This window comes from Simochromis diagramma, unplaced genomic scaffold (genome assembly GCF_900408965.1).
Source record: "Simochromis diagramma unplaced genomic scaffold, fSimDia1.1 OVJJ01000050.1, whole genome shotgun sequence".
Classification (NCBI taxonomy): Eukaryota; Metazoa; Chordata; class Actinopteri; order Cichliformes; family Cichlidae; genus Simochromis; species Simochromis diagramma.
This window is the reverse complement of record NW_024387188.1, coordinates 462,164-484,749: the sequence shown is the minus strand read 5'-3', so window position 1 is coordinate 484,749 and position 22,586 is coordinate 462,164. Positions and strand designations below refer to the sequence as shown.

The following is a 22,586-nucleotide window of genomic DNA, read 5'->3' as shown; positions in this document are numbered from 1 at the left end:
ATATGTTGGTCGTGGTCTCTTTTCTGCACATTTTCATTTCTTCAGCAAAGACAGCCTCACATAATGAAACATGGGTATGAGAATTCATATGTGGTGTCTGAGGTGACAGTACAAATCTAAAAGCCTCGTCCGTTGTATACTTAAAGGATTCATTGTTCATGCCTACTGTGTATCACAGTACATAACGTTTTTGTACAACCCCCCATGACCATATGAGATCTGACCAGTAGTTGCTTTGATGAACCAGTTAAACAAACAAACCTAAGATTGCTCTCAGCTGAGGCACTCGGATGTGTGGACTGGAGAAAAGCAACAACAAAACCTGACATCACAATGTTTTCATGCAATACATGACTTGGCATCTTGATAAATGCTTATTCTCCAGCTGAGAATTTGATTTGGGAGAATTTAATACATTCAGTACTCACACTGCTCAGCCGGGACATGATGTACATTTTCCAAAAGCATCATGAACTGAATACTGTTTTCCTGGTGAAACATTTATTTCATCTATCATTTACACTAACTTAACCTACACAACAACAAAACGAATCAGAAGTTCCACATTAATCCTACCAGAAGGATTCAAATAAATTATCTTTCAGTTACAAAAGAAAAAAACATCAATTTGCTTTAAAAAAAAAAAAAAAAGAAAAAAGAAAAAGAATAGACTTCAAAACTTTATTCAGCAGATAGTACGCAGTAAAAAGGACTCAAATTTAATCCATAAGAAGATGTTATGCACCTGTAGTGACAACCGGTTTAATGTGTTAGAAAAGTGAGTTTATTATCATTTGGGGGGATAAATGAGTCATGTACAGTTTGATCGTGTCATTGTGAATCATTGAGTGCTATTCACAGTTCTTTGATCAGCATCTACTGAAACTGAAGTGTCAATAGCTACTTTCAAGTAACACGTTAGTCACATATAAACAGAAAGACTTAAACGCACGGACAACATTCATCTAAAAAACATTGACAGCTAGTGTCCAGATTAGGACTCCTCTCTGATTGGAGTGCATCCCGAGAAAAAACTGTTCTGGAAACTCGTCAGGAGTCGTTTCTTCTTCTTGAGGAAGCTGACTGTTGTTTTGTCCTCTTCATCATCGTTGTCCTCCTGCTCTTCCTCTGCCACCTTCAAGTCTGCGGTGGTGTGTCCCATATCTCCGATTTCTTTTAGCACCTAAAATAGTAAATGAGCACAACACTGTTAGCTGGTTATGCAACATGCAAGACATAAACATACTAAGTTTACTCTCAATTTTAAGTGTCAGGATGTTTAAAAAAAAAAAAAAAAAAAAAAAAAAAAGTCTTCTTACTTAAATACAACCTCAGATGAACAACACCCAGTCATTTAACAAAGACAAAGGAAATCCAGAAGCCGTTTGTGGAAAACTGCAAAAATGCATCCCATGATTCAACAGTTTATAGAACCATCTTCTTTCCCGAATGACCTTATTAGCCTCTCACATCGTAGGTCCCCTCCTTTTTTGCTTATATGCTGTGTTTGGTTTTCTCCAAACGTGGTGCTGTGTATCATCACCAAACATCTCCACTTTGGTCTTGTCTGACCACAGGACATTGTTGCAGAAGTCCTGTGGTTTGTTCAGACAAAACTCTGTAAAGCTAAACTGTGATGCTGTGCTCTATTTAGACAGAAGACACAAACAAGCCATACTGTTTTTTTCTTCCTTTTCATTTAGCCGAAGCTGGTAGAGTATGAAGTAGCTCTCGGGTTTTTTAGTAGTTCCTCTGAGCACTGGACAGTCTTACTGTGGGATGGATTTGCTGGCACGTCCACTCCTGAGAAGACTGGCAACTGCCTTGAATATTTTCCAGGACTTCAGGTTGACCTTGTGACCCTTTCCAGATTGATGGGCAGCAACAATTGTTCTCTAAGATCATTGATGACGTCTCTCCTGCGTGTGCTAGCATAAACCTGAATGACCAGAGCTGCAAACTGCCTAAACGTCTGCTTTCAGAGGAGCTCTCACCTACTGATAATCCAATAATCAACTCAATTTGATTATCAGCACCTGGATGCTACTTACACTCTTAATTCCTCTGGAAACTGTACAGGTGCACTTTTCACAAAACTCTTTGGCATTTTGACTTTGCTAAAAATAACAAACAAAAAAACCCCAAAAACAATCACAAGGTGCAGTATCCCACGTGTTCATCTCTCGTTGTACTTAAATCATTTAGACCCTCTCAAGGATCAGATCCTCCCCCCCTTATCTTGATACTTAAAATCTTAGAACTGATGATTTATACAACTGTAGCAGTTTTTTCTTGCTGCAATTCTATATTTCTACATAGCAGAGTTGCCTCATTGAATGAGAAAACTAATGTTAACTAATGTAACTGAGAAATATGTTTACATTCACTCACACACAGCCTTGGTACAAAGTCCTGTGCATGCCAGTAAACTCTTGTTCTTACCTTTTTTGTGGGAGTGCAAGACGGCGGCTTGAAGAACGTATTGTTGCCTGGACTGGAATCCTGAAGGGATAGAGAGTCTCGGGAAGTGCTTTCTGTGGAGCTTGCATCCTGAAATAATGAACAGTTCCAAATTCAGAACAATGCTCACCGATAGAAATATGCTGGGCAGTGAAAGCCAGACCTGACTACTCAGAAACACACCTCTTAGGCTAACATTCACTTCAGTTCTGAGTCTTATTTTCACTTCATAGGTTTTCAATCATTTTCATTATGAAACAACATGTTTATCGTATAATACGCACTATAAAAATCCATCCCAGAAGGGTGCAGGAAATGGCCTGAAATTAAATTGACAACCAAACACTGTGGGGATCCAGTTTTACTCTTTCACTGCATTTAAAAAAAATACATGTTGTTTCTAGTACATCAGGCCAGACTTCGGTGGCTGATTTCTAAACTCTTTGTGATGCAATTAATGAGTAAAACTGGAGCCCTGCAGCATATGAGCTGTTATTCTCTTCTAAAGCAGTTAGTAAAAGTTCATTTTAAGCACATTTTTCATACATAAAACTAGTGTGAAATCTGATTCTTATATATTTCTACCCCAAAAGCTAAGAGTGACTGCTGTGCTTGTGCAGCTCTAAATCTGCACGGAAATCTTACATCTACACCAACAACCCATTATTTATCCCAAATTAAGAACAGGGAGCAAGAATGAGGAAAAACCTGCCTCAGCGGGCACCTGGTTATCCATATTTCGACACTTCTCGTGATCACATTGGCAGTTCTCCCCACATGTCATCTTCCCTTTGCGGCACCTGCACTGCTTGTTGCTGCAGCGACCTTTACACGCACACTAAAAGAAGAGAAACCAGGTTCATAGGCCTTCTATCCTGATGCAAACAGTTTCATTTCTGTTTTGGTCTGAAATATGTGACATTTTCAAAGAAATGACATGATGATAAGGTGCACGTGATTTGTTTTCACTGTGGACAGTCTGTTTCTATAAGATCAAGGAGTTCAATTCAAAAAGAAAAAAGTGCCAGACTCCTCTTCCCGTCTTACCCCGGTTTGTTTCGGTTTCTTTGAGACTCTGCGTCCTCTCTCCTGTTTCTCAGGTCGCCACTCTTCTGTTTCCTCCTCGTTTTCGTCCTCGCTGGGTGACATCAGCTCTTCGATGTTAATGGTCGTATTCAGCTGCGCTTTAGCTGTGGTAAAGCGCCTTGATTTAGGCTACAGAGAAAGCACCATGTTATGTTCAAATAATCATACATTGAAGCTACTTCAAGTAAATCTGCAAGAAAAACTTACCTTTGGAGGGATGTACTCAAACGAGTCATCTGGGTTGTTTTCTTTGTTGGTTTTAGGCACAAGGATTTTCTTCTCACTTGCCAGGTGCACCATTGAGAGTTTCTGCAGACACGGGTAGGTTTAGGTTAGTCATATAACTTAGGTGAAGAGAATTGCAATGCTTTTTTTTGCTTTTCACTATTCAAACCTGCACTGCAGAACTTTTATTTCTTCCTTCTGGCAGTGAGTGAAATTACACAAATACTTTCTTTATGACAGGGTTTCTTTTCATCTAGGCAAACACTTTTTTCAACATTTCCAGCATACAGGTAGTAACTGTAGTCTACTCTGTCTCCACTGCAGCACTTAGCTCCCTCGTCAATAACAATCAAAGACTAGTATGATGCAAAATATGTAGAGATGGTGCGTAAGGACATAATCAGGATTGCATGAACGTCTTTAGGGGGGCCTTAAATAATTCAACTCAATTTTATTTATAAAACACCAAAACAACAGTCACCTCAATGCGCTTTATATTGTAAGGAAAAACCCAACCATAGTAGAGAGAAAACCCGAGCAATCAGAAATTTCCCTTTTGAGCAAGCACTTGGCAACAGTGGGAAAGAAAAACTCCCTTTTTAACAGAAAGAAACCTCTGGCAGAGCCAGGCTCAGGGAGGGGCCGCCATCTGCTGCCATTGATTGCTTTAAAAAAATTAATAAGGGAAAACACTCAGACTGCCATACTTAACTGGCTGAACAACTGGCTAGTCATGACAACAGAAATATAATGACATTGGAGGGAAAAAAAAGAAGAAGAACAAGAAGAAGAAGAAGAACAACAACAACAACAACAAAAAACACCATTACCCGTCTGTACTCTTCATTCTGCTCCACCAGTTTCTGGTTCTGCTCGTTTAATTCCCGTAGCTTTTCAAGCTCTTCCTCCTATAATGATATTACAACATAAGCTCTGGGCACAACTCTGCATTAATTAATTAAAACAAAGAAAGCTAAAGTTAATTAAACCACAAACGGCTGTAAAATCTGTCCAGACAAACCTGAACATTGAGGCGCTGCAGGAGCTCCTTCTCCTTTGAACTCTCCTTGATGGTTTGGTTTGTTTCGTCTGAATCTTCACCGATAGGTTTGTTCTGAAGCTGGTTAAGGAGGTAAAGAACCTGAAGAAACAAGGTAGAAAGGTAAATATATGGAGCTGTGACAGGTCAATATTTTTGAGTCTAAAGCGAGCCCATCTATGAAGCACCTTCTCTTGATGCCTCTGCTCGAGTTCAACCAGCTGCTGCTGGTGCTCCATGTCCATGGTGGACATGACATTTCTCTCTTCAGCCAGCATCTTCCTTAAATCTTGTGCATTTGCCTTTTCCTGTGTCACCTCGCTCTCCAGCTTGGCATGGGCTGTTTTAGCAGAAACCAACTTAAAAAAGAAAAAAATATTAGATTTTCTTTTCTAAAACCAAACACCATTAAGTGATTTGACTATTGTACAATTAAACAATTCAGTTATGGTCATGGAATATATGCATGCATTCTCATTTCATTTTATCTACCTCTGACATCAGGACCTTGAGGGCACACTTTGTCTCAACTATACTGGTGATGTTGTCTATGCGTTGCTTAAAACGTCCCTCGCTGTCTGCAGCGAGAACTTTCTGCTGCAGGTCCGCTATCTGGGCATTCCTGTGAAGGTGCAAATCACTCTGCAGATCTTATAAAACCTTTAACGTGTAGCATATACGCACAAAACAAACGCAAACAGCATTTTAGTCCAAATAAAACAAGCTTGTACATAGCTTCGTTAGCAGGATTTTGCTAATACAGCGGACCTTTTAGCTTGAGTACAGAACCTTTGGCCACAACTGCAACATGTGTGATGGTTTGTTCTGGAAAAACAGCCTAAAAGAAAAATGAAAATACCGACTGTGGCTGAGAAACCAGAGAGAACCAAGTTACTGGTTGTTGACAACATTTACATGACTGACCTTCGCTATTTGCATGAATCAAGAAAAAGAAGTATATTAAACGTTTGCGAATTTATTGCAACATTAAAATGATAAAGTGACAGCTCACACATGTTGCATTTAAGTACAGTTATTACTAAAATTGCAACAACTGTACTTAAATGCAACATCAGATGTTTCCTTGCAGCTCTGAACCCTTGGTTTGGTGTAAGTTCGGCATAAACTGGACTCCAAACTCATCTTTTGCTAAAAGCTTGAGAGGCTACTAAAGTAATAATAAATGCTTCAAGGAAAATCGAAACACAAACAAACAAACAAAAAAAACCCTGAAATAATCAGTGAACAAATTCAGGGTTGTTTTTGTTTTTTTTAAACCGCTATTACTTATTACAGAGAGCATCGTAGAAATAGACAATAAAGTTTTTTTTACATATAAAGGAAAAAAAAGGCTGCTTGAAATAGTCATTAAATCACACAAACAGTTTGGACCACAGACAGTAAAAAATATGGATGTACTTTCAGGTTGGAAAAATTCAGCCAATGGGCAAGTGCCTAAAACCTGCATTCTTTGTGAAGGCCATCAGATGGCAGTAGTTGCAATTAGGCACATAGACTTTTGGTCCTATAGAAGTCTATGAGAAATCAGCTTTCTGGCCTCACCTCTGTAAACACTTTCCTGCTAGGTTTATGTCCTCAGTTACTAACGACTTCTCAATCACAGGTCATTAGCCACTACAATGCTTTCAGACCCACCCCTCCTCGTCACTTTTGTAACCAAGATGACAGCAGCAAAGACGCTCATCTAAGTGGCCTCGAAACAGAATGAAACCAATGGAACTTATCAAACCAATAGGAAATGTCATGGCAGCTAGGTATTATACTGTCTGGTTTTGACAGACTGAGGTGTCTTGTTTGGCTGGTTTTCATGACTCACCTGAGGCCAATTTCTGTCTCCAGGTTCTCCACCTGTTTCGTCAGAGGGGTTTCCAGCGCCCCCTGGCTCTCCAGTTCAGATATGATCAGTGTCCGACGCTGCATGGAGAGATGACATAAAGTAAATGATTTAACCACATTTCTCTGCATCCATGTCACTTTAACTATTTTATTTAAAAAAGAAAACACTTAATTAGATTTATAGACAAACTCTGCTTTAATGGTCCCCAGAGGAATGTTTATAATTATAGCCAATCAGAGTTCACTGATAGATGATGGCTGTCTCTGCTGTAGCAGAGATGTTTACAGAGTTGCTATTAAAACTAAGAGTTAAGTAAGTTGGTTTTGCATTTAACTCATGTAAATAAGTCCCTGTGAATGGATCCAAAATGGACACGATGAGCTGGAAAATAACCACATCTAAATTGGATCTGGTCCTCATCCAGTCTGAATCTGTGGTTCTCATCTGTTCAGATGAGTTCAGTCTTTGAATTTCACACATTGTACCTTTCAAAATATTGTTTAACATCATTTAAAGGCCGATTTATTGAATGCTGCCTGCTGCAGTCTGAATTTAAAAGGTCACAAACATATTTAAGAATCATTCAGCCTCATCTGGAAGATCTCAACTGTGACAGACATTTTTCCATCATTGTGAGCGATTACAACACAACAAATGGTTGATTATTGATCAGCGTGTTACATGTTTAAACATTTACACAGCTCTGTTTCTATCTAGAGAAACAGAGTTAGACACTAAAGATTTTATCCTGAGGCGATTATAAATATACAGTGTAATGACAACTGTCTCTGTCCTTCTATCACTCATTTATTATTCAACTGCTCATGTTACTTAAAGAACTTTAGCAAACAAACGGCAAGCTAACGTGTTCTTGAGATTTCAGCGTGTGTAAAAATGTAAACTTCTGTAGCTTAATTGGCTCCACTCTGATCTTTGATAGCCACTTTGTGAATGAGGATATTAAACAGTGTCAGACAGCTGGTTCAGGTGTAGCCAGAGGGCAGAGTCAGAGAGAAACACCAAAGTTTGCAAAAGAAAGCCCGTCAAAGAGTCCGTTTCCACAGTAACCAGCTCAGATCTTAAACCCAGCTAATCCCAGGGTTATCAAACTCAGTGTTATTAGCCAAACCTGGCACTGAAACAGGGCCCTGCTGCATGTTTCGTTTTCTGTAACAACTGTACAGATGTGTCAGCTCACCCTGATTTTGGGAGCCGGCCTCTCCCCAGCCTCCAGCTGCTGTTTGAGGTGGTTGATCTCCTGAGCCAAAACCTTCCTGTCCTCCAGAAGATCATTGAGATGGCGCCGGGCCTCCTCCGTGCTAACCATCACCTCCACCTCGTTGAGAAACCATGTCTGATGACAGAAAAGGAAAACGGTTCATATTGTGAAACTTTAAGTCCGAGTTATCGCCAACACAAACCATTTGACCATTTCTCAAGAATCATGTTTTTCTACCTTCACTCTCGCAGCTGCTCCCTCCATGCCTTTGTTCTGGGCATCTTTGCGCTTCTCTGCTACCTCACTTCTCTTCTGTAGAGCATCTTTTAATCTCTTGTTTGCAGCTGCAGCCTTTAAGCAAAAAAAAAAAAAAAAAAAAAAGAGCACCTCATAAACAGCTACAAACCTTTTCCAGTGATTCTTCAACCCTATGAACACAAAAATTTCAAATGGTAAAAAACAAACAAACTGTGCAAGAGGGAATGGCCACACCTCTTCGGTTTTACGACGCAGGACGTTGGCTTGTTTCTGAAAATCTCTCTCCAGTTTAAGCAGCTCATACTGCCGTTTACGATCCTGCAAAAAATACAAAATAAACGGATTACAGAAGTCAAAGAACCTCCAGAATAAACAGGTTTTTGACAAGAAAAGGGTAGAGAGTGCAACAACTGAAGTCATCCCTCTTATGTCTCCATAAGAGTCTTATCTCTACTCACCTTCTCCTTCAGCTGCAGTACCTCCCTGTCCTTTTTGTTCTTCCACTGCCTGAATTTCTCAGAGTCCTCTCTCATCTGCCGCATTAGCTGTGTACGTTGGGTCTTCATAGCCTGTGAGAACACAGCGACATTTGAAACTTGTGTCTGTAGTTACTCAAACGCTTTAAAGAAAAACAAAGCTCAGAGTACACACGATGACGCCATGTGACAAAAGGTTTCTGTACTGCATGCTCACAAAGTGCCATATAATGCAGAAGAGAAATATGTTACTGAACAAAGATAATAGATAAACTATTACATCTATTACTGAGGCTGCTTGATGATCCAAAAATGACTCATCAGTTACATGGTGGCTCTCATCACATTGACTTAATTCGTTTCTGACTAAAAACAATATCTGAAAACTCTGCCAGAGATTTTTAATATAAACAAAAACTATAATTGTCTGATATGGAGATACGATCACAGGCTCTCGTGTGTGATCTGCAGACAAATCAGCTGCAGGCAGCAGTTAACGATCCTTCCAAAGGTTCACAACTTGTGATCTTGTTACAATTTTAGCTTTCACTAGACAGAAAGAGAGCCTTTGTTCATCAAGGCTTGTCATCATGGCTGAAGCCAAATAAACTGTTAGTTTGCGATTTTATGAAGGAAAAAGTAATTAAAAAAAAAAAAAAAAAAATAAAAATTAAAAAAAGCTGCTCTAAAGTATTTCTCCCATTAAAAATAGCCAACATATTATAAACACAAAAACGGTAAAGAAGGAGATCAAATTTTTTAAAACGAAAAGAAAGAGGTAAATATGACATAAAGCAATTCTAAACCTAAAATAAAAGCATGTATTGTATAACAGGCCAGTTGAGATTTGGATTGGTATCACAAGAGCTTTGTAATGAAAATGAATCTAAAGAGATTTAAAAAAAAAAAAAAAAAATAAAAAAATAAAAAAATAAAAAAAAATCAACCATCTTGTTTTCATAATCCCTTAAAGCCAAAAAGCACAATTAGAAATAAGATTTAACTAATAGCCCAGCCCTACACCCTGCTTTTACAGGACTCAGTGTTAGATTAAGCATCTCAGCTGTGGTTTATATCACAATTCCCAACTGTGTTGTTTTGTCTTGTACTTCAATTTAAAGATCAGTTTAAAAAAACAAAACAAAACAAAACCCATGCCACACAAAATATTCAACACACCATTAAAGGAAAATAAACCGTTACCTGTATTTCCTCCATGAGCTTGCTAACTTTCTGAACAGACGACTCTTTGAGTTTCAACAGTTTGGACTGCTCGAGAAGTTTCTTCTTCATGTCTACCAGCTGGCTCTCAAGCTCCTGCAGTCTCTTCCTCCGTTGCTCGCTGAGCCTGGGCGAGGATGGAGTCGTCAAGTCAGGTCAAGTATAAGAACCTGCACGTATATTACAACAAGCACCAAAACAAAGAAAGGGCTTTCCTACTTAGCCTGGTTGGTGTCTTTCTTTGCAGACTGAAGGGCCAAAACGAGTTCCTCTTTCTCCTTCTGCAGTGAATCCACAGCAGACTGTAGAGTTTGTACATTTTTCTGGAAGAGAGTCCGAAAGATTAAAATGTGTCTACCGTTTCATGATATTTTGAAATATGGCTTACACGTATTTGCACTACACTTTGAGATCTGTGTATGTGACAGCCTCTACTAATAAAACCATTTAGAATTTGTTATTCAAGTGGAAACGTCTGCAAAGTTTAAAAATGCCAATAATAAACTGTGACTTGGCAGTCAATAACACCTCGCTTAAACTTGTCTACTGTAGTGAGATGACAGTTAAGTGACTCTGTAATGCTGACCTGGTGCTCAGATTGCATCGGCTCCAGCTGGCTGTCATTTTGGCACATTTTTTTAACAAATGCTTCTTTCAGGCTTAAGACTTTGTTAAGCTCAATCAGCTCCTTGGAGAGCTGGGCTTGCCGCAATGCATGATGGGCTGTGAAGGCTTCTGGAGAGTCCTTTAGGGCAGTGGCATCCTATTTGGAGAGTATTAGAGTTGGAAAACATCTAAAATTACATCTGGTTCAGTCTTCAGTCAAGTTAGTTTGGGCAAGATAAAAGAAACGTGATGCTCCGCTACTCGTGGAAGATACGTTAAGAAAACAAAACTGAAAACATACTGATGGGGATCCCTCTGGTGAACATTTATTGCCATTCCCAGACACTTCAGGTAAATCCTCTCCTGCAGCCACTGCATCAATGGAGGCGGCGATGCCCGCACTCTCATTCTGACAAAGCAAACAAGGAGTAAACCATAACATTCAAGAAGAATATTCAAATTTAATAGTGGAAAAATTGAAGAATTGCAAAATAGTTTAATAACACAGCAGCAAAAGAAATTTGTCATCAAATTTATTTAACCCATTTCTTTCTATATTTAACATCAGGCAAAGCTCTCTATTTAAAAAAGAAGCACCAATTTACTCTATTATTACTTGACTTATATTTCTTGGACTGGATTGTAATGTAAGAAGACACCCATACTTTGAGCTCCAAGATGATGTTTTGCAGATTCTTCATCACTTCAACATTCTCCTTGAGCTCCTGGTCCTCCAGCGTTTTCATCACTTTCTCCAGATCTACAGTACATCTGAAAAACCATCGGACATCAATGTGACTCAGTGGATTTGTCGACAAGCTGAAATCCTGAGTCAAATTAAAAAATGAAACTGCTTTTTGTAGGAACAGATTTCAGCACAGCTACTGTTAAAGCTTTTTGAGACCTCTTCTAAAGCTTTGCTGGCTTTTTGCTTTTGCAAACTCACGCTGCATGGTGCTGCAGTTGCTCCAGCTTGCTTTGCAGTTTCTCATTTGCTTGCTCTGTCTTCAAAATAAAACAAACGGCATATAAAAACTATGATGATGCAAAACAGTGGAAATGTAAGAAAGAAACTAAGGTCAAAAGATCAACTGTAAATAATTTGCAACTGTTTTTGTTCGTGTCAAATCCAATCCTTTTGTTTTCATCAGCAATAATAATTTCCTCTTTAGACAGGATGCTGCTGTGACCAGGCTCACCATAATGATCTTCTCAAACATGTGGGCCGTCTGTCCAGCTGCCTCACTCAGCTCTCTGCTCAGTTTATTGTTCTCATCCCGCAGAGCGCGGTTTCGTTCCAGCAGTTTAGTCACGTTCTCTGCACTCTCTGACCTGCAACAGGGGCAACTATTATGGCCTTTTGCTTTATGGGTGATGTTTATTCTGGCTGCATTTATTTGGCATCCTCTTTGAACCCTGAGGTTTACTGAGAAAGTTGTCTTACCCAGAGAGCACCGGAGCTACTCCTCCACGTGCATGAAGTAGCATCACCTGCAGCTCTTGGACCTACACCAGGGTACCATTGAAAACATTTGGAACATGCTTTAATCTTTTTCAAACTAAACCACTCAATGAAAAACTGCAACACTAGTAATTTGAGTGCTGATGATAATGAGGGCCAACACCCATTTTTGCACCTGTTGTTTCAAGCGGTTCATTTCTGCAGCTCTGGGGTCGATGTTGACAACTGGTTTATTTTTAATCTTGCGAGCTCTGTCAGCATATCGCAGCGTGTTGATGGTTTCCTCCATGTTGGAGTCTGCAGGACTGATGCAAGCAATCATCAAAGTGTGGCTGTTGCCTCCCAGAGAATCTGAGGACAAACACACATATACATGTATACGTTTACAGGGGTGCAGTTAAGTTCTACAATGCATTGTTACCACTTTGAACACCCGTAGCTTTTCTCCCTCAAATAAATAAAAACCTACCGTAAGCTTAATGCGAATCCTGTTCAAGGAGTCTGAAGATGTTTCAGTTTTTCATGGTAATGGAAGTGAAACAAGCAGGAAAAAAGAAAATACCACATACTACAAGCCCTACCATAGAAAGGCATAATGTTTGTGTCTGCTGAAAGTAGAAGCGGGCCTATGTGACAACATCTTATGATCATCTCAGTCATACAGGTCTTTCTGGAAGTAGAATGGCAGCCTCCACTTGCTGTTCAAACCTTGATTTGCAGAATGCAGCCATTCAGAACATAGCTGGCTTAAAGGCCTCATATGAAAGGGACCTTAAAAGTCTTGTTTCAGACAGTGGAAGAATCGAGGAATCACACCAAAGTCTGGTATAAGCTAAATAAGAATGATTTAAAACGGAATTATCGACTCCAGCAGAGTCCACAAATACAACTTTAAAGGAATCAGGACAAAATATATGACAGATTTAAAATGTTTTCATAAAATTGGTTTTGCTAGAGAATATAATGAGCAAAACAAAGAAACACTTAAAAAAAGAAAAGAAAAAGGGCAGCACATATCCAGTTTAACTCAAATTAAATTCATGTTTGTGAATTATGAGTCTTATTTCTTGCATTTTTCTTCAGATTCAAGATTAAAGGTAAATAAAAGCACCACCAATCCTGGACTCCAGGCATCTAAGCCTTCTGAAAACCTAAATAAAACCCTGACTGACTTTGAAAATCCTCACAGTGAGAATGTATCCATGTCTGACCTAATGACCATAATGTAACATCTGGCCATCTACATCAAAGCTTACCTTGCAGCAGGCGGGTGAGCTTAGAGTCTCTGTAAGGAACAAAGGTGTTTTTCTTGCTTTCATCCCCCAAAGCACTGATCACATTTCCCAAAGACAAAAGGCCACGATTGATGCTGATACCTGCACATAAATATGGACGGCATGACCAGAAGTACTGTTATTAAACACAGAAATGTAGCTTAATACACCTTACATAGCAGCACATGTCTCCGTGATAATCGCACATTAAAGGCTTACAACTTTTAACTGATCTTGGTTACCTTCCTTTAAACGATCTCCTTCTGCTTTGGTTTTCTTTTGTCTCTCGGATCCAGCCAGATCCACAAGATGCAACTTTGAAACAACTGAATCAGCCCTGAAACAAAGGATTGTATAAATATTCAGACTGCAGTAGGCAATATTTTGGAAATGCCTGTTGGGTGTTGTAGAATGGGGACGTGCACAAACACACTAACCCAGTTTAAGGGAAAATATTATAGTAGCTTACAAAAGAGAAACACTGAAATTCTGGACCCACCCTCTGTGTAAATCAACAATTTAGCTGATACAATGTATCTAAAAAGTATTCACAGCGCTTCACTTGTTCCACATTTTGTCATGTTACAGTCTTATTCGAACATGGATTCATTTTTCACCTCAAAATTCAACAAACAAACACCTTATAATGACATTAAAAAACAAGAATATTTGCTGTTAGTTTTAGGTTGTGGTGGTGCCTTCTGTGGTCCTTTTGGTGTTGCTGAGCTGGTGAGTGGATTATTAGGTTGTTTTTTTTTTTTTTTTAAAGAATGGACTAGATTGTTGATTCAGCAACTTCATACATTTTCTCTCTTTGTCTGATGTATTCACTATGTTTTTATCAGGCTAATGGTGGCCTTCCTTGCTTGCACCAGCCTCTCATTGGACCTCTATTCAGAGTTTCAGTGAAAAACCAACAAATGCAAGTTCAACAATTGGAATCAACTCCAGATCTTTTATCTGCCTAATCTCTTAATGAGGCAACAAGCAACACCCGGTCATGAAGCAGCTTGTCCAGTTTCTTTTGACACTTTGACAGTGCGGCATTATGTACAAAAACAACTTTAATTCCTAAGCAATTCATACAGTTCTTTCACAATACCCCTTGAAATAGAACCAAATGCCTCATGTTGAGGATTACATTTAAAAAAAAAACCCCGCTGTGGTGACGTACAAAGGCAAAATAACAGAAACATAGTGTCCAAAGCCGGTTCCAGTAAATCAAAACTTGACAATAACAACCCAAGGCAAAGTTTTTACTGGACAAATGTTAAATTAAAACTGTAACATTTAGAGCAATTCTATAACAAATACCCATAACAGGAATATGAAAATGTACAGAATTCAAATGACTGTCACCTTATATCTGAGCACTGTGAGGAGGTATTCTGTGTCTATATCAGAAAAAAATGTTTGGACAATAAGATGAAACATGTTTTATCAAGGAAAAAGGCAGCCAAACTGACTTATCTGTCCCTCTGCGCTGTTCCAGTGTGATGGTGAAGATAGCATGGGAACGTGAAGAGGCAGCGTTCATGGCTGTGGAGCCCACGGTACGAGCAGAGTTTCCAAGCTCCAGACAGCTCACCATCTCAGGGGCAGAAAATACCTGCTTCTCAGTTAAGCCGACAATCTGGAAAGCAGGACATTTTTAATAAAAGTTCAACTAAAGATGGAGAAAAATGCACATATGTGGTTCAGGTGGGCTGTCAAAAAATTTGAATTTGCTTTTAACATATGAGTCACTCACCTTGATGCCTTCTTTAGGATCTTCCCGAATGCTGATAGCAGGTTTGTCTTTGGATGAACACAGCAAGTCTAATATTTCTTCATTATAAATCTACAATCAAAAGAAAACCTTAACTACTTTACTTTAAAGGGCTATTGTACATACACACCACAAACCAAAAACATTCACCAACCTCCAGGTAAGACACTGCCAGACAGAATTCACAGTCTGTCCTTTGCTCCTTTTCTGCAAAGATGCACCTGATAACTCGAGGAATGACTCCAACAGATGGCTCGTTTTCTTGAGCCGTTGTATAGGTTCCTCCCATCGAAAAGGTCTTTCCAGATCCCGTCTGTCCATAGGCAAGAACTGTGGCATGGTAGCCTACAGTAACAATAACATCACATGATGGATGGAGCATAATTAGCTGCAAAATTATTCAATAGATTTAAAGGAATACAAACAATAAACACAGCTATTTTATTTTTCGTGCCCACATAATCACGTCTCAGGAAGAAGATTAAATCTTAAGACATTCACTTAAAAAGCATCAAGTTAAAAGCTACCTTTGAAAAGCCCAGACAATAAAGGGGAAACCGCTGTACTGAAGACTTCTTCTTGTTCAGCAGTGGGCTCAAATACATAATCATAAGTGAATGCCTTCTCTGTGCCAACAATCACCTGAAACCAAACAAACATGCAGCAGTTTTTACACACAACATGCAATGTAAGTACAAAACGAAAACACCTGACAAACAAACACACACACAGTGTAGTTTGATTTTGATATATTGTGAGGCATGCCTGTGAAAGAAAGGCAGTTGAGCACCTGTGGCTCCCCAGGGACGAAAGTGAGGCAGGACTGACATCCCTCGTTGATTTCTTTTGGTACTAGTGGGCGACATCGTAAGGCAACTCGCACCGGAATGACCTTCTCATCCTCGTTTGTCATGATGCAATATTCCAATGAATAACTGCAAAACAACAAAATGAAGGGATTACCAAAAAAAGCTGGGCACTAATGTGATTAAAAGGCATGTTACTATATATTTGCAGAACAAAGATGTTTAAAAAAAACTTTATAATTTATACAAAATAAAAAAGTGCTGAGTACTCAATATTAAGGCAAGTGGTGTAATAGGGACTCCGTGTATGTTCAAATATAAGACTTTACTTTTGCTAGACAATTTGACAGACCAAAAAAACGTCATAGAAATAAAATAGAAATCTCTTCTGATAGTTTACGGTTACACACTTTATATGGCTGAGTGTCAAACATTTATGCGGTTGTCTTTTTTTTTTTTTACAGAAGTGCTTATTTGTGAAAATGACTTAATAAAACAATGGGTGGTGTCAGTATCTAAAGAATTGCTCCATTATTAACTTCCTATGTTGCGACTCCGTTATCAGTCTCTGTGCACCACAGCTTTCAGCCCTTCTGGAGATGAATCGGAACAAAACAGAGCTGTGCAATGAGTCATGACTCCCTGTCCTGGTGGAAATCTACCATTTTCCACGGAGGGGGTTGTATCGTTGACGATAAATTTTAACTGTTTGTCTGGAGGACACAAACAGCAGCCATACTTTACGTCCACTCGAGCAATTCACATTTCATAGTTAGCGGTGCTACTTTTCCAGAACAGAAAGCACTACCAAAAATGCATCAAGATGACTGTTAATTAGCTCAGCTGAAACCAGCGACAGCTTAACCGTAGCTAACTAGCGGGAGTTATCAGCAAACATTGACATTAACGTTACCTTCACACGTTTCCTCCAGAGCCAGTGTTTAATTAAGTATCGCGAAAACTACATTCGTTGGTTCTGCCTGATAGACGCTCTCAAAAAAACATTAAGCCTTAAATATATCAAATTATTAACGCTAACTTCCTCGACTTTTTAAATTTTGCTCAAGTACTTAGTCAGGTCCCTAAGAGGAGCTGTTACTGCCCGCCACTTTCAAACACTCAGCTCCGCCTCCTGTTTCTTCTTCTACTTGTAATTTTACTGCAGAGTCAATGCAGAAACCGCAGCTACCGACCTCTACAGGATAAACGGAAGAGTACAGCGTTAGTACGTTGTTCTGTGTTATCCGTTTCACCCTTTCTCCTCAATGTTTCTGAACTTCGAAATATACTTGAAGGTGCGATTAGTAAATGAAATCCCTACTTGATATTTAAATAGCCATACTTAAAAGTAATTAACCACAGACACAGTGAGGAAAGCACTAGAGTTTTATTGTCCAGGCAACAACACGAAACTCAGTAGCTAAGGTAGAGATGCCAGGATTAATAAACACAAATAAATAAATGAACAAAAGAATGAAAGCGCAAGAGGGGACTATTTGTTTTTTCAAAAAGACAGGAGGAATATAAGGAGAGATGGGTGAGTGACATAACGCCCCACTCGATGAGATGAGTTTTTCAGCCTACAATGGAGAAATGGGGGAGTGACTCTTGTCTTCTGGCTGGAAGAGAAAGGTCATTACGCTGGGAGCCAGAGGGGGAAAACAGCTGAGTCCAGATAAAATGATGATGACAAGGTTTCTGCAGGGAAGACAGAGCTAAGCTGACAATAAGAGCAGCAGAAACTGGGGCACAGATTCACATTGCATTTATGTGTTTCTGATAATATGCAGTAACGTATCATTTTATGACAGTAACCAGTCCAACCAAACACATCAAGGAAATTTATTGAATGAATGGGACAAGTGAGCACATAATTGGACCATATGCAAACTTTGACCTCTGTCAATACTTGGAACTCCTTGGGAGAAGCATAAGCGCCAATAGAGCTTATCCTCACCAGCCAACACAGATGTCTGACTCAGCCCCACCCCTCCTCTGACTGAAGCTCTTGACCTCATATCACATTTTTGCAGTGTGATTAAATGAAATATGATAACACATATCAACCATGGGCATGTCCTATATTCATCCGAAGAATTAGCCACTATCCTGCCATTTCTAAAACCCTACAGTTACGACACACTGACAGTGGTATGAAATAGAGGTATTTTGCAATTGCTCACCATTAAGTGATTGTTTTGCTATTGAGTCGTTTGTCACAATGTGTTGAAGGAGATTTGAGAACCAATGAATCCTTACTATTGATTTAAAAAACCAGAAAACCCTGGTGTTGCCCCTATACCTAACTCCATGCTTATGTGAATCATGTTCATCATCATGTCTCCTCTCAGCTGTGATCTCAGAGGCAAGTGAGTCCTGCTGCTGTGGGAAATTCCACCACAAGGCGTAATAACAACATGCCAGACAGTCCCAGCTCCCAGGAATAGAGCAGACAGTAAATGAATGGAACAAAACAGCCTAATCTTTCCATTTATATTCACATAATGATTAGTGCAGATACATGTATTTTTCTTAAAAAGGTAAAACTGCAGAGCCAGTGATAAATTCTCTCAGTGTGGGGGTTACTTAAAGCCATCTCGACCTTGACAACAGTGCACGCACTTAGACTGCAGCTAGAAGGGGAGGAAATTCAGCCTGCTTCCCCCTTTCCTGTTGCAGCTTCAAAAGATAATCTGGACGTGGTGGATTGCATTGCAATGACATCACCCGTGCCTCAGTTCCAATGGTTACACGAACAGGGTTTCAAAGAGAATACAGTCTGCTCAGCTGCACTAAGCTATGTGTACATACCAGCTTCATGCTCTACTGAGCTAAAAGCCCCATAATGGTGTTTGCCATTAACCACGGAAAGTTTAACATATGATCAAACTCATTTCTGTTTCACAAAAATGTATTAATAATTAAAAATATGCTAAATATCTGTTGAGTTGAGTAAACTTGAACAATTGCCTACAGAAATAAATCACTGAGATGTCAGCGAGATTAACTGACTGTGTAGAGGTGCATGTGACAATAAGTGAAATTATATGTTGCCACATAAGAAAACACAAGACAATTTTTACTTGCTTCATTTATTGTGTAATACAATAAATGCAGGCATCTGCATTTTTTTTTTTACTATTATTTTTCTTTTAAAACAATTTTTTACAACTGTTTTGTCTGCGCACTTCACATCATTTTTGAGTGCTTTCAGGAACTTGCATAGATACAAAATGTGAGAATATAATATGACTACATTTATATCCAATGTTAGGGTTACATGTTTTTCCCCATAAAAGGGACAACAGAAAAAACTAACAAGCAATTCAGCCAAGCAGGAAAATGGAAGCTGAGAACACTTAAAACCTGCGGTGCTCTGCACAAGAAAGCCTGTTTGGAGGCGAAAGCCGGAAAGGGATCAGTCAGCAGCACAGCCAACAATAATTAGTTGTACATTTTCAAAGAGGTTTGAAGCCTTATGCTGAGTCAGTCATGAGGCACTTTATGGGAGCGGTGTCTGTAGGTTACTGCTCTGATAAACAGAAATATGTCTGAACTTGACAGCCAAGGAGGTGAAGCCAAATCAAGGAAAATACTGTCAATGATAATATAAGTATAAGCATACTAATACTTTGGGCATAGGCAGCATTACAGAAACTGACATCAATTTTTTGGCTCTGGAAGAACCGAGGATGCTGTTGGGTTGCTACACTGGCATTGAACTGATGCTGACAGTAATATTTAAGGATGATATACTGATGTTTAATTTAAGCACATATGAAAATATTGTACTGTGTAATTATTCTTTTTCAGTGCTTTTGTCGTTACAGTTGGACTCTAAGGAACTTGACTGAATTTTGAGATTTATTTGCCATAAAAAACAAATAAAAAGACACACAACAAGCAAAGTTATATATGAATTTAGCTGATAATATTACTTAAATTATTTTTTTTAAACTTTCTGTAGATACTATAATAATATTGTTTTGATTATTTTTCTTTTTTTGTTGACCATGGTTACAATAAAGTTTCTTAGAGTTTACTGATAACACAGCAACAGCAATTGATATTGGGGAATATGCCAGTGGAGTACTTATAGATTAAAAAACAGCCTTTGACACTGTTGAACATAAATGATTATTTTAAAACATACAGATGTATGGACATAAAAAACATGTGAGAGAACGTGAAATGCCAAACAGTCGTGGGTTAAGGCATGACACCTGGTTAAGAGAGTGTCAGTACCCGTAGCCATGTTTTGTAAAATGACAATGTTGTCGTTAGCTCTGAATATAGCAAAAGTAGTTATCTTATAGTCATAGTATTATCATAGTGTTATTATAGTATTATGTGTTTAGTAGCACAAAAAAGGAACAAAGACTGAGTAACTTTAGTTTGATGTTGCCCCTCTGCTGTCTGTTCTCATATTTAGCAGACGACAGTTAGCTGTGTTGAACCTGCAAAACATCATCTTGGAGCTCAAAGTATGGATTTCATCTTATATCACAATCCAGCACAAAAAATATAAGTCAAGTAATAATGTCACCAAATGACTATATAATGTTAAGGGTAGCAAATGTCAAACTAGATGTTGCTGCTTATGTAAGTGAAAAAAACCACAGAAAAACACCTTAATCTGTAAGAAACTGCTTTCAGCAGCACCGTTTCCAGCAAAAAAGAAAGAAAGAAAATGCTTTGGTAAGCCCACTGTAAAACAGCTGACAGAAAAAAAAGTCATTGGCTGCTGGAAAGTTAATCAGCTAAAAAGCCTAATATTGTTCTCGGGGTCTGATGGGACCCAAATCAGAGCTAAATTTAGCTCTGATGTGGCACAGATGTATCCAAGTAAATATGTTTTTCTGCTTTCATTCAACTGCACGTTTGTTGAATATTGACATTTGGTAAAGATGACAACTGTTACCTTTTTTAAAAAATTGCATTCATGTATTGTCTGGACATGGTTATTTTAGAATATAATTGATAATTAATTGCACCATTTCTGGGTTTTTGTGGGGGGGGGGGGGGGGTTGTACATTTTAACTATTCAGAGTTAGAAAGTTGGCCAGATTTTAATTTTGTTTGAGTCCCTCAAATAGAAATTGTTTTGCCATATAAATTTAGTAATTCAGCTTTGGTTAAAACTGAAATTGATACACTTAAATTTAAAAGATTCTGAAAACTGTTGTTTATTCTGTTTGGGTAAATGATAATACAACACATATAAAATGGAATTAAATAAATTTATACTGACAAACATACATCTTTTTCTCCTTTTATCAAACACAACTTTTGTTCAAATTAATAACAAACAACTTAAAACTGGGGGGTTCCTCATGGATCTGTATTAGGACTATTCTTGTTCATTTTATGCATTAATGACATTGTGTAATTTCCAGATCACTACAAACAATATTATTTGCAGATGACACCAAACTTCTATGTTGTGATAATAATTTGGAACAACTTCTGAATGCACTGGGGAAAGAGTTAAGTAAATTAAAGATGAACATTTTAATTTAATGACCTGGTTGAGCTTAAAACTGTCCAAACGCACAAATATAAAGAATTTGTTTCAAGTTAGACAAAAACATCACGTAGTATCATAAAACTATATATTTAATAAACAGGCTGTAAGAACCTATGGTAAATATTTCAGTATTACAGTCAAGAGACTAAAACTGTGGAATAACTGCACAGAGGAAACAAAAACTTGCATGTCACTGCCTATGTTCACACAGCTGTATAAAAACAAAAAACAATGAATATGAGGAAGAGCTGGCTTGGTAAATAAGTGGTTTGACTTCTCTGTTTTGCTGAGTTCTCACTGTGGTCATAATGATATTACTGTCGCCTGTTATTATTGTTATGTTCACATATCTATGAGAATGTTATATTTTTGTTCATTTTTGCATCATGGAGTAGGTGTTGATAAGACCTACACACAGGCAAAGCCCAAAATGCTGACTTTAATTAATTTGATCACATTTAAATTTTGCATGTAATTTCTTTACAAAGTACATTGTAAAACAAATGTAATTGAATCTGGTCAAAGCATCTAGTTAAAAATTAGGTTTTTTGACTCTGGTTCAAAGCAGCAAATGGTCTAAATATTACTTGTCTTAAATATGACAGACATCAGTAATCCCCCTTCAAATGAAAGTGAACCTAATGGCAGGCGTATTTGAGTAGCTGACTGCAAGTATTTTGAATACTGGTGAGTGAAGGTGCTAATTTCACTGTCCACATCCTTTATCAGAGCCAGTAGAAAAGAAGATGTCCTTTCCCAACTGCATCTAAGCATTATTTCCCTCTGCTGTACATGCAGTGTTTACCACTCCGTTCTTTATTGATATATTAATTCCTGACTGAAGGGCAGAATGGGAAGGAGGTGGGGTAAGAGAACGATTCAGGAGACACAGAACTCGACATTAGACGTGTGTGGATGTATTTATTTGTTTACTCTTCCAGGGTCCTGGATGAGATGAAGCCACGACATTTCTAGCAGCAGCAGCAGCCCCGAGAGCGGCCATATGATATGTCTGTGTGCCACATTTCAAATCGGCCACTCGGAATAGATTACATTAGAGGCAGTTTCTCAAAAGAACGTGCATCGGTGTGCGTAACTTTATCCGAACTCACAGCGCTGTGAAATCCAGACACTGTCAAATCAGTTTACAGCAGTCAGTCGGCTCCTATGCCTTTTATAACTTGGGGGGCGTCGGCACCGATACTTTACCATGCACGCACGCATATACACATACACACGCATGGACGTCAAGAGCGCGCATGCTTCCACGGCCCCGTGCACTTCTTCTGAATTGCAAATCT

The 22,586-nt window shown here is 38.6% G+C and overlaps 1 protein-coding gene across 2 annotated transcripts; it reads right to left on the bottom strand.

The window, feature by feature from the left end:
- Positions 1–392: 392 nt before the first annotated feature.
- Positions 393–16,898, bottom strand: kif4 (kinesin family member 4). Of its 2 annotated transcripts, none has more exons than XM_040049855.1 (31): positions 16,672–16,898; positions 15,743–15,887; positions 15,480–15,594; positions 15,107–15,297; positions 14,935–15,024; positions 14,651–14,817; positions 13,427–13,521; positions 13,167–13,286; positions 12,086–12,261; positions 11,893–11,954; positions 11,648–11,780; positions 11,395–11,453; positions 11,114–11,219; positions 10,750–10,857; positions 10,429–10,605; positions 10,062–10,165; positions 9,825–9,969; positions 8,604–8,714; positions 8,380–8,463; positions 8,125–8,238; positions 7,867–8,022; positions 6,648–6,745; positions 5,303–5,432; positions 4,999–5,169; positions 4,793–4,912; positions 4,602–4,679; positions 3,754–3,855; positions 3,508–3,675; positions 3,173–3,298; positions 2,443–2,550; positions 393–1,183 (listed from the first exon to the last, which is right to left on the bottom strand). In XM_040049855.1, exons 2-31 carry the CDS (start codon positions 15,863–15,865, stop codon positions 995–997), a joined length of 3,726 nt encoding a protein of 1,241 aa, XP_039905789.1. In that variant the 5' UTR covers positions 15,866–15,887; positions 16,672–16,898; the 3' UTR covers positions 393–994. The 2 variants fall into 2 exon arrangements, with proteins under 2 accessions (XP_039905789.1, XP_039905790.1); XM_040049856.1 differs by having other exon boundaries at positions 3,185–3,298.
- Between the last annotated feature and the right edge of the window lie 5,688 nt (positions 16,899–22,586).

Coding starts and splice junctions, on each gene's coding strand:
- kif4 (XM_040049855.1), bottom strand. CDS start 15,865: ATGACAAACGAGGATGAGAAGGTCATTCCGGTGCGAGTTGCCTTACGA. Junction 12,262..13,166: donor GCTCACCCGCCTGCTGCAAG/GTAAGCTTTGAT, acceptor GTTTGTCCTCAG/ATTCTCTGGGAGGCAACAGC. Junction 3,856..4,601: donor AGAATGAAGAGTACAGACGG/GTAATGGTGTTT, acceptor CCGTGTCTGCAG/AAACTCTCAATGGTGCACCT.